At 37.4% G+C, this 13,144-nt stretch overlaps 1 protein-coding gene across 1 annotated transcript in view; it reads left to right on the top strand.

Annotated features, from left to right (window-relative positions):
* The window catches only part of rnls (renalase, FAD-dependent amine oxidase), a 60,104-nt gene that overhangs the window by 45,677 nt on the left and 1,283 nt on the right, over positions 1–13,144 (top strand). Inside the window, exon 7 of the mRNA XM_079477147.1 lies at positions 12,729–12,867. Within this exon, the coding sequence (XP_079333273.1) occupies positions 12,729–12,867 (139 nt within the window). The remainder of the gene's footprint in view (positions 1–12,728; positions 12,868–13,144) is intronic.

Here is a 13,144-nt window from a genome sequence, read left to right as displayed (position 1 = left end):
TTTTTAACGAATGCAGACCTTCGGCAAGGAATACCCATTTACTTTCGGTTTAAAGGTAAGACACGACGTTCAGATGCCACAAACATGCAATTTTGATGAATCACTTGTATATAAAATGTAATTGACGGTATGTTATTAAAATCAATATTTATATTCAATTTAGGTTTAGAAAGACCTTGGAATTGCGATGGGCCAATCAGAATCAAGTATTCTAGAGCACCATGATAATAAGGCTATCAGACAAATGTACTATTTATTTTGTTTTTTCTCTTTTTTTGCCATCAAATCACACTTAAGGCAAACCTTTAAATGGGTGATTAATTATTTACAATGCAACGCACAATTTTGATAATCGTGTTTTTAGACTACATTTAGTCATTTAGCGGACGCTTTTATCCAAAGCGACTTTCAGGGAGCGATTAAACAATAGGTGCTAATACCAAGTTACTAGTGTGCCCGTATGATGGGTCCAAAGGATGTTGTGTAGATGGAGAAAAAGAGTGGTCCAAGCACCGGTCCCTGAGGGACCCCATTGATCATGTGGTGAGCAGTGGACAGCAAACCCCTCCATGACACCCTGAAAGATCTCCCGGAGAGTAAGGATTTGAACCAGCGGTGAGTAGTGCCTGAGATTCATAGTTACGACAGGGTTGCTAGCAGTATCTGGTGATTGACAGTGTTGAACACTGCAGATAAGTCTAGCAGAATCATAACAGAGGATTTAGATTTCACCTTGGCTAGCCGCAGTGCTCCTGTGACCGAAAGCAGTGCAGTCTCAGTGGAGTGGTTTGTTTTGAAGCCGGACTGCTTGTCGTCAGGTAGTTAATTCTGGAATAATAAGGAAGACACCTGGTTGAAAACTGCCCTTTCAAGAGTTTTCGCAATAAATGGGAGGAGAAACCTACGGGGTCTGTAACTTACAGTAGTAGATTAGTCACATAATTTAAGACGTGTGTTGAACACACTGAAATGGATGAGATTATATATTAGGAATATGACTCCGTGTATATATAGTAGTCCATTTTATTAGCATGTAAATATTCAAGAGATTGCAGAACTATCATCACAGGTAATGAAATGAATTTTTTTCTGTCAAATTTGTATTCAGTGTATAGTTTTTAAAAGCTTATTAAGCTTATAAAAAAGCAATTTACTTATTAAGCCCAAAGAGTGAATGTTTCCTCTCTTCTCGATTTAGAAATCCTAAAAACTAACTTTTTAAGACTTAGATAATGTTGATTTTGGACTTTATAGCTGATCTACTTGTTAGCAAAGTCTAGTCGCACCATATCATGGTCAGTTTAAATACATTACCTTATATAACAATAAATACTTTATATTAAATGTAAATTTTTAGGCAGGCTTTGATGCCACTTTTATTTCTGTTTGTTGCCTAGTTGCTTGCTTGTTTTATGGACTTTGCAAGGTGGCATAAAAGGTCTTAAAAATATTTACATTTATAGTGCTATAGAATGGTTTTTGCATCAGTGCATTGTTGTGTTATGTTGTGAGCTGGGTTTTGTGGGCTGCTCCTGCTGATGAAGTCCAGGGCCACTTTTTAATCTCAGTCTGCCCCTGTGTGTGGGAGTGTGCTGGATATTGCCTGAAGAAGATGGGAGGGGATTGGGTCGAGGGGACAGGTGTTGGGGTGGCTGGAGAGAAGTCTGGGGATGAAGGAGGAGAGTTCAATGTTTGATGTGAGGTTAGCGTGTACCGAGGTCTGAGGTGCTGGAAATTGTTTGCTGATGGATGATATTTTTTTCAGTGAAAAAGTCAGCGAAGTCCTCAGCAGTCAAAGATGAAGTGGGCGGGGGAGGAGGTGGGCAAAGAAGAGAGTTAAATGTCTTGAAAAGCTGCAGAGTGTTAGGTGCATTACTTACCTTGGGGTTAAGAAAGCTGTGGTAACACTAGCAGAAAAAGAGGAGAGAAGAGACGTTGTTTTATGTTTTATCGTGCATCAGATGGAAAAACTTTCTCCAAGTGATCTCCGCAGCTTTCCTATTGGTCAGTGGTTAGAGCATGGCGCTAGCAAAGCCAAGGTCATGGGTTGGATCCCAGGGGATTGCACATAGTCAGAAACAAATGTATAGTACTATGCGATGTAAGTCGCTAAATGCGTAAATGTAAATCTCCACAATATTGTTTCTCTGTATCCTGATTGTTAAACTCTAATTGTGGACTCCACTATTCTCTTAAATTTAGCGAGATTGAGAGTGTTTGTTGGAATTTGCACAAATATTATTAGCTAAAAAAATGGGGGCACATACTACCATGTTGGTCGTAACTGCACCCAGGTTTTTCACCTACTGTTAAACCTCTGTATATGGTTGAGTGACAAAAAAGGGATTTGATTTAACATGACATGGTGTTGTCTTTAAGGCATTTTAAAGGTCATTATTACACTGTGCTCTGGAATACTTGATTCTGATTGGCGTCGAAAGTCTGCAATTGTTTCAAATTAGTTAATAAATTAATTTTGCTGCTGTCCTTAAGAAACTTCATATCTCTCTATATATTTTTTTTGCCATAAATCATTATTATTATACACTAAAAAGAGTTGGTTTAAAATTGACCCAACAAATAATCCAACGCTGGGTTACGATAGCACCGACCCATTGTTTTTTTTAACCCAATATATTGGCTTACAAGTTTAACCTAACTGTTCGGTTATGAACTAATTAATTGGTTGGGTTCTTTTTGCCAACATGTTAGTTATTTTATAATTATTGTTATATTAGTGGTTTAGTATTTTTGCCATCCTATTTATTATTTTATTGCAGTGTAAACAAATAATACACAACATAGAAATACCTTTATAATAAATACCTTTATAATTCTCTATTTCCAATACAATAAGTTTTGGTTGCCGTTGTTTTATTAATGTACTTCCTTTTATCATAAAGTAACTAGCAATCTAGTTCCAGCAGATCCATCTAAAACTGTCATTTCTGTCTTCTGTTCCCAACCCCAGAAAGCATCCAGACATCAAGGTGACTTGAACACAAGCCGTCCAGCTAGTGCAAGCCTCCTGCCTAAGCTCTTCTCAGGGATTGTTTTGAAACTGCAGAGAGTCATTAACAGGCCTTATGCGCTACGCAATGCCAGCAGGATCCGTGCCATCTGTAGCTTGTGAAATGGTGCCACACCACAAAGTTGGCCTTGTCTGAGAAATATATGTCCCTGTAGAAGAGAAAAATCACAAATGAGATCTCTAATCTCTCAATTGTTTGTTCTAGATAAGGATTAGCTGAGAGATCAAATGAAGAAGTCTCTCGCTTCTCGGCTGTTTCTCCTGAGATCAAACCAACAGTATTCAGTGTTCTCTGGAGTTTAAGAATTAGATTTTGATGTCTGAAATGAAAAGTATCATCAAACCCTTTGGAAATCACATTTATTAAAGCACTATGTTCTTGCTGTATTTCATTGAATGTTTTAAAGGGATAGGTCACCCAAATTCCCAATTCTGTTATATTTATTTACCTGTTCAAAACATGTATGCCTTTCTTTGTTCTGTGAAACACAAAAGAAGATATTTTGTGTCCATACAATAGAAGTCAGTGGGGGTCAATGTTGTTTGGTTAACAACATTCTTTAAAATATCTTCTTTAATGTTCTGCAAAAGAAAGACATGCAGAACTGGAATGAGATCAGCCTGAGCAATTGATGAAATCATTTTTTGTCCCTTTAACAAATTAATATATGATTAAATATATATATTATTCCTATAATCAAGTAATTATAAATATAATATTTTCTTATTTTACAAAATATGATTTATTAATCTGTTTTTCTGTCCACAATTTTTCTAAAAAGGAACAATGCAAAATGTTTCCTGACCTTTACGCAAGTCTTATCTGCACATAAAGGAAGTGTTCGGTGAAGGTTATTGCTACCCAAAGAGGACCATTTATTGCTTGTTAAAACTGTGTTTACAATGTAAATGTACTAGATGCCGCTAAACTCTCCACATTGCTCCTTTAATGCAGAAAAACAGATACATCTAAAGGGGTATTTGCATACCCCCAAATCCCTTACTATTGTACTCTTTTTGTTTTATTATAATTTTATTTGATTTCTTTTGTACATGATTCTGGTTGTTACAGGGGCTGTGGTTGTAAGTCCTGGTAACAGAACCACATCTTCTAGCATGCATGCAGACGATGAATGAATCAATGGTTCTCATGAAACCTTTATCAAGTTAAAGACGGTTTGCAGTTAGTGTATGTGCTGGATGCAGAGTATATGTGCATATAAATTGATCTCAGACGTTATATAAGAACACATATGCGTCTGATATGAACCCAGTGACAGTTCAAGTGCATGATAAATGTCCAAACCCCTCGTGAGAAGAGCATTGAGACGGTTGGTTGTACGTGCGCTACGGCAGTGACACACCCTAACCCTTAACTTCTAGGGGAAGTGTGCACGCTCATTCTCTCAGGGGAGTGGAGACGCACACACACACACACACACACACACACACCTATTAATATGTGTGTAAGCCTGTAACACCACATACCTCTCTCTCCGACTTCACCCAGACAGATTTACTCATTCAAGTTGCTTTACACTTTCATAGACATTTCTAGGGTGTCTGAGCAGCCCCTGTGAAGAATACAGTCTGGACCCACTTCAACTCCTTAAAAGTTTAAAGATGTTGGCCTGCCAGGCTTTCTGGTTGTTATCTGCTCATTTTATAGTCCTTCTCTCATTAATCAGCTTTTTAAAGGGCTTGTGTATAAAAGGAAGAGTGCATTACTTGGACACAACCACGAGCAGGACTATCTAACTCTGCCAAAGCCTTTTCAGCTCAGATTAGACCAGCGCTCTGTATTATACACAATAGCCCTCCCCTAGTTGTAAATCTGTTACAGCTTTGGACTTTAGAATGCAGAAAAGAGGGCAGAAATCTGGTTGAGCTGGCATGAGCACTTCTGTCTCATTTTGGGGCTGAATGGGGGAAGGGAGAGTAAGAGAGAGAGAGAGAGAGAGAGAGAGAGAGAGAGAGAGATCCGGAGAGGCACAGCCAATCAGATATGAGGACACGTCTTTTACTTTATTTTGACTGGTTGCATACATTTCCCATCATTTCCTTATTTTCAATGCCACCAAACACTTCATATGCTCGGCTGGGTCTCATGTGCTGTGTATTATTCATTTAGATGTTCAAAGGTATATTAGCTTCCATAGAACGGAGCGTTTTTATTGCATTTCAGACAGCCTTGAGTGTATTAAACAGTCAGACGGAGGCTTGGTGGAGAATTAAATCGTCTCGGTTCATTCTTAGTCCGCTTGTATGTTGTCTGAGACAGACTGAGCTGACCTAAAGCCCGCTGGAGTCCCCATGTGTTTGTTCGGATGGGTTTTTGGTGAGAACATTAACTTCAGTCTGAAAATTAAACGCATTCTTCAAGTACACATCTGATTTTGGAGCGGTTTGAAATCCCTTTAAAGGAAATTCATATATTAAAATTGGTTTAAAGTTTAGAGTTTGTGTAATATATTAGTCTTCGAAAGTTACTGTGCTAGTAACTTTATGTTGAAATATACAACACAAGATAGAAATGCTAAGCATGATATGACGCAAACCTGGATCGATCGCTCTTTTGTACAAATAGTGCATTTCCTTAAAGGTCCAATGTTTGAAATTTAGCGGCATCTAGCTGTGAAGATGAGGATTGTAAACAACGGCTCACGCCACCCTCTTAAGCATTACGGTAGCTGATGTCATTTTCGCTTCTTTGCCGAAGGAGGTAACGTTTTTACGAAACATGTTCAGAAGAGCAGTTTGTCCATTAAGGCCTACTGTAGAAATGGCTAATTTTGTAAGGTAATATGTAAGGTCTTCATACACACACTTATGTATATTTTATAGCATTTCTGTCAATAGATCCACCAAAGAATTACAGACTGCACCCTTGAGATGATGCAGTAATAGGAAATAATGAAGGTGTGTTTCTATGTGAGAGGGTAAAACAAGATTGAATATAAACATTAGAACAGAATCAAAAATGGCACATTTAGGCCACTGTATGTCAAGCTCAAAATATGCTTTTTTTTGCTCAAGCTTTGTTTACTGTTTGTTTCTTTGTTTTCTTACGCCTTAACAGTGAGGTTATCATAGTCCCCAACGTTTGGACCACTCATAATTGACTTTTGGTCATCATTCCTTTAGCTTCGGTGGCTTTTTGAATTAGCCAGAATTGAACTGATGGGGATTTCAAAGTGTACCTATTGTGCAGCCATTGCTTTAAAGTTAAATAACCTCAGAATCATAGAATTGATCAAATACTTTGTCAAAACACAAGAATGCGTACTTGTCTCCTGCATACTGCACCATACTGTTCTTCCAGATGCTAATATCAGTACCAAGAGCATTGGATTTATTGCTTTCTTTACGCTGCTGAGTGACTGATTCTCGTACATGGGTGACCAAAATATGACCCAAAACTTTCCTCAAACATTAAGAATGTTTTGCTGCCTTGCAAGTACTGGAATTTTCTTAAACAAATGCAAATGCCGTAGACGTCTGCCCTTTTTGGTTCATTTTGAGTTTTTGTTGCCATTAGCAAATTCACAGTCGTATAATTGCAGAACATTTTTCAAAAGTCAGGCTGTAAAGAAAGATACATTATTGTCATGGAAGTCAAGTAATTAGGACATGTGGGAGGATAAAAGAGGAAAGAATGTGACAGCATGAGCGAGAGAGACAGAGAGAGAGACTGTATGATAGTTTACCCGCTGCAGTGGTAGGCTGTGGCCTGCAGACACTTTGGCTTTTATGGTTGTGGGAAAGGCCAGGGGGTCACCCAAATTTCGTCAGACATTTTTTTAAAGAATGCGATTTCAGCATCATTTTTCCCTCCAAATTCTGTGTTTACTTTCATCCACTTCCCACTGTGTGGCTCCAGAGCAGTCTGGGGAATATGTATTCTCCTCTTGAACGCCCCTTCCCTGCCTTTGCCTTTGGCTGGAATGGGACACAATCCCATCAGCTTGGTCAGGAACGGCATGCATCTGTTTTGTTTGGAGGGGGCACCGGTGACCTCACTTAAGTGTCCTAGGCCAGATAACACACGACCCAAGAAAGAAAAACTTTAAGCATGAGACAGTGGTGTAGCTCATGTTTAGTATGCAAGGGACCGGGGTTCAAGTCCTGACTTGGTGTATAATTATTTTAAAATGAAAAAAGAAGAATCACCATGTGGTCTGGAAGAAAAGCATATTTGAAGTTTGCTAATGATACCGTTGCGTTTCTGTAGATCAACTGAGGACAGTTGCACTATAGCAACACCAAGGTAATGGGTTCAATTTCCAGTAAATTCATGACCTGATAAAATGTAATGCTCCATTTACCATGATGAGCATATTTATTACTAGACACCTAAGCTTTTTCCACTTTTCAATCTAAATGTATTCTGTCACTACGTTATCAAAGTTACTTTTTGTAACCAAAATCCACCTGGCTCCAAACTAAGGGTCCATTTTTTCTTTCGAGTAGAATGCCTATAAGCATGCCACGTAAGAGTATAGATATTACCAAGACATCAGTTCTATTATTCAATTAAATTAAATACACTTTCGTTTTTTAAAGAATTATACACTGCGTTAAGAATTTAACCCTGAATTTAATCCTTGCAAGCTAAACAAGAGCTGGAGAATATTTCTCTTACACTGTTAAAAAATAAGGTGCTTCATGATGCCTTTTTTGTCTAAATGGAACCTTTAACCTCAGAATAAACTTTCTGTTTCACAAAAAGGTAAAAGGTAAGAAAGAGATGGTTATTTCAAGATTCTTTGACTTAATGGTTCTCTCTGGAACCAAACATGGTTCTTCAATGGCATCGCTGTGAAGAACCATTTAAGCACCTTTATTTTTAAGAGCGTACAAAAAAGAGGTTTATTATGTGGGCTATTAGTACACTTATTTTCTTAGAAATATACTTCAAATAACTATACTTGACAGAAAAGTCTAGGGATATTTACATAGGCCTAAAGTTTGTTTATTTTAAAGTATACTTTAATGAACAAACAATTTACCAATTTAGTCCCAAGTAGTACTAAAACTATACTAACATAAGTGTATATTTATGTAGTTACTACATAAAGTATACTTATTTTTGTGATGGTTACTATCTATGCGTCCCAATATGCATACTTTCTGTCCTGAAGATTATTTGAGATTAAAATTGGTATGTCCCAAAAAGTATTATGTTGAAATAAGTATTCAGAAGGAACCCGGGTGATCTAAAGTCGAAGTGTGGATCTTAGTGATGCTTCATTAGATTAACACATTACTGTACAAATAATGAATGAAGAAATGCTTAAAACCAAGAAATAGTGATTTTAATGTGTGTGTCATTCTTAACAATCACATTGTTGTCAAGGAAACATTGGTGACATCCGTGTGCATACTGTCTTGCAAAATACTCAAAAGTCAAAATAGCATACCTCTTCGGATGATATAAACAACGCTGGTTCAAAGATACACAAACGTTTAAACAAAATCCAAGCAACAGAATATTTATTACCGATTTAAAAAGTCAAACAAATATCTTTAAGATTTAATTCTATATGTAAAATAATAAATAAATAAAGTATAATATAAGTAGGCGAACTGGGATGCAGTTTATAAATGAACAACACCCAATATGGCGTAGTCTTGCTCTCCTGTCATTAAAGACTTATGATATGAGGAGAAGCTCTGCACTGGTTGTTATGAAGTACTGCGTGTGCATACAGGGTTCTTTTTGCACAATTTGAGTTTAAAGGAAAAGTTCATCGTAAAAAAGAAGAATTTGTTATTTTTACGCTCCCATGACATGTTTTAAGACCTCTCAGTGTCTTCGGAACACAAATCATGATATTTCAATTGACATCCGAGAGATTTCCAGGCCTCCTCATTAAGAAGTACCAAGGACATTGTTAAATTGGTCCATCCGAATGCGCATGTGTCGAAGTGTTCTCGTGAAAGCGCACCATTCTGACAAGACTGAGGAGAATATATAGATTAAAGTGGTTATTTTGGTTGGGTTTTCGAACATTAAGGATTGTCGTCACTTCCAAAAAATTCAATTGAGCCACTTTAGACGGATGGACCCATTTTACAATGACTTTAGTACTTTTCTGAACCATGACAACAACTATAACTATGATGTCTATGAGGATGTCACCTAAAATATCTTTATTTGTGTTCCGAAGATGCCGGGAGCTCTTAAAACATGCTTAACGTGCTTTTCCTATAAGAAACTAAATTGAATATACGTAAATTAAAAACAAGGATTGGGTTATGAATTAACTATTTGGATAGTTTTAACCCATTGTTGAATCAAATCTAAATTTGACCCAGTGACCTTTTTGACCCAACTTTGGCTTGAAAATAACCCAGCGGTTTTTTTGTTTAAAGTTGATGTCAGGTTTAATTGTTGGTTGGAAATACGTTTTATTTTGTGACTTCAGCAAGTGATTTTCGAGATATCATTCTTACCCCATTCAAGCAGATGACTGAAACAGCTGCCTGGAGTCCAGCATTGCGAATATGGAGACTTTCCTTAAAGGGACCTTGACGGTACCACCCACTACACACCTGATGCCATGTGCTGCACATTCAGCAATAGATGATTTCTGGTTAAAATCTCTCAACGCTTGCATGGGATGACGGAATATAGACAAAGCGCTTACAGAGTTCTCTATTTTGGGGAAATTGAAGAAGAGGTCTTGAGTTTCATAAAATGGGACAAGAAAAACGTGGCTTCAGCTTGACTGGAAATCTCATTAGCAAACAACTCAGGAATAACAAAGTGGTCGCTGGACTGTAAAACACAGGAGAGAATCAAAGAGATTCTTCTCACTCTGCAGGCCAGACCCTCTGATCACAGCCCCGTAGCCGAGTTATGTTTTTGATTCCTCGTCCCCCCGCGGACATTAATATTAAAACAATCTTCCTCTCTGAGAAGAGACATTAATGACTGGTGAAGTAATTATCCTTGCGACAAACTGCAATCGAAACTTTCTTGGTTCGTGTGAGGAAAGGGGAGTTGGAGAGGGGCCCTGCAACCCTGATTCTAGATAGGCTTAGACAGAACTGTGCGCTGCTTTGATCAGTATCTGCTTCTCATGATGATGAATCTCTCATTCGCTCTTGTCCTGCGTCAAGGCCTGGATGGAAGTCTTCAGGGGCGTAAGACAAACAGCGGTCTGAGCAGCAGTGGGGGGTGGTTTAGAGGCCCTGGTTTAGTCTCGCTTCGCGCAGTCGCTTGGGATTGAGTGAGAAACTCAGTGGCTATTCTGATCGCTTACACAGATGTTTGTCATCCCTAAAGAGTAAAGGCTAGTTTGCATCTTTGCCATTGGGCTGCATGTACAGAACAATATTCCAGTTTTTCATACTAATATTTGTAACATTTTCTTTTTTTAATATTTCTGCTTGTAATTAATAGAAGCAAAAATCTATCTGCAGTGTGTTATTGTGATTTTTTTCAATGCTAATGGTTTTAATATAGTAAGTATACAATATCTAGGTACTAGTAACTCTGAGGTTTCTTTTTAACCAAGCCTTGGGTCAAAGGGGAAAAATCCAGCGATGTCGCTGTAAATGAACATATGCTTGGTTGTTTTAACTCAAAATCATTGTTAATATTTAATATTTTTGGGGGTCAAATCTGAATATTTTCTGGGTAAATTTAACCCAACGGCTGGGTTGGTCCCATTTTGACCAGACGCTGGGTTGTAAATAACCCAGCATACATTGTTTATATTGCTTGGCTAAATTTGTGTTAGTTTATAAAATGTACTTTTAACTGTATCTGTACCACGCTGTGAAACCTTGACTTACATAAAATAAGTAAACTCTACTCAGTTGTCAAAATATATACTTTATATTTATCTTTTTTTTAGTTACACATAATTGTAGAGTGAAAAGGCAATTTACTTATCACTTTGAGTGACAATAACTTAAAACAATCAAGTTAGCAACAATGAAAGCAATGACACCAGGCAGAGGAGAAAAGACAAGAAATAGAAGCAGAAACAAAGATCAGACCATGTACAGTAGCCAAAATTCATAATTTGCAATGGGATTATATGGCTCAGGAGACAATGGAGGATTTTGCTGAAGCTGAGGATGCAGTCAGACCGAATGACAATTGTCCCTGAATGTATTGTTTTGACTAATGAGAAACTATAATTTTTCATTATAATTTCAATCTTGTTCCACCATGGTCCCTGGATCATATGAAAAACTTTTTAACCCTCTAAATTTTGCAGCTATAGTTATCTTCTTCATCTCGAGTTGACCCAGAAAATGCATTTCGGTTGCATGTTGATCATTTACAGCAGGTGAATTACAAAAGAAGTGCACATCTGTCAAACCAATAGATTTAAAGTAAAATATAATCCATTATTTATTCAAGACTTGATTCTTGCATTTTTTTTCTGCCCACATCTCCACGAAGAGAAGAGACACAGATCACGAATTTAATCAGAAAACCTTAATGGATCTTAGTTTTTTCACCGAACCTATTAGTATTCCATCAGGACACCTGGAATATCACTTTTTGGGTGGTTATTTTTCAAAATGCAATTTTAGTGCCATACAAACTTTGTTTGATGCATTGGATCGCTACACCCAACCCTCTTCACAATCACAATCTTCAAGTCCAAGAATAGAAGTGTTGGAGAGTCACTGACTGAGTTTATGCAGCAAATGAATTCAGGAGTAAGTGTACTCTGCTTTCCAATGTTTTTATCTGTTATGGTGAGTTCAGTTGATCACAAATAGTTGAGTTTTTTTGGGCAACAACAGTGGTTTGTGTTTTCTAAAACTTCATGAACATGTAGCATATACTGAAACTCTTGCTGCAGAATAGTTGTCAGTGGTACACACACAAACAGGACAACTGTTAAAGCACATTGTGTTTTAAAGCGATAGTTCACCAAAGAATGAAAATTCTGTCATGAATTGCTCAAGTTGTTCCACAGCCGTAAGACATCACTTCATCTTCAGAACACAAATTAAGAAAATGACTTTTGATAAAGTCACCATAGACAGCAACGCAACTTGCACTCAAACACAGAACGTTAGTCGAGACATACTTCAAATAAGCAGGCGTTCTACGTCAGCTCCACATGAATGCATTGTCTGCTCTCATGGATGAGTGTTGAAGACTGACATGGAAGAGGAAGTTGTTGAATGAAGCCTTTTTTGTTTGTTTTATTGCACGCAATAAGTATACTCCTTGCTTCATAAAATGATTCAACTGGATTCAACTTTGATGTCTAAATGGCGTCTTTACTGACATTCTGTGTTCATTGGGTGTTGTGTCAGAAAGCTCTTGGACCTCATCAAAACTTCATTTGTGTTCTGAAGATGAACAAAGGTCTTACGATTGTCGAACAACTTGAGGGTGAGTAATTCTATCGTTGTTTGTAAAGTATGATGATGTAGAGCTGAAACATACTGTAGCTAAAACAAATTCCACTGTCGTGTGGCTAAATAACCAATCAATCAATCAAAATCAATCATTCATGTCATTATTTTCCTTATTTGGTAAATTATCAATTCAATCACTTTGATTTTAATGAATTAGATCCCAATAAGTAGCTTATCGCTGGATTGTCACTGTCAAACAAACAGGATTATTATTTTTGGTATAACCTTTGTCAAACATGTTTGTACTGAAACTTTTGAGTGCATATCTTAAACTGTGCTTTTCATTTTCCACTTCTAGAAACCAGATGTGACAGCAATACTTGTTCTCCGAGGCCTACCTGTTCAGATTGGCGATGGTTCAAGTAACTTCAACACATGTTTGGTAAGTTCTTATAGTTACATCTTAAAGCGATACTCCACCCAAAAATTTAAATTCTGTAATGAATGACTCACACTCAAGTTGTCCCAAACCTGACTTGTTGTATTGTAGTTTTTTGCTATAATAAACAGCACCAATGATGATCTCATATACAGTAGGTGTGTGCTACTGGCAATCGTTTTAATACATTCGAGTCAAATGCACCGTTATGTGGATGTATTTATGATTATTTGGCTCCGTGATGAGTTTAGAAATATTGATGGAAAATGTTTCCGCAACGGTGGTGTGCGTTGTCATTGCGTTCGTGCTGTTTTTTTATGAAGCGGAGACTGCTG

This window comes from Barbatula barbatula (assembly GCF_947034865.1).
Source record: "Barbatula barbatula genome assembly, chromosome: 16".
NCBI classification, from domain to species: domain Eukaryota; kingdom Metazoa; phylum Chordata; class Actinopteri; order Cypriniformes; family Nemacheilidae; genus Barbatula; species Barbatula barbatula.
The sequence above is the reverse complement of the archived record's forward strand: the minus strand, read 5'-3'. Positions and strand labels throughout refer to the sequence as shown.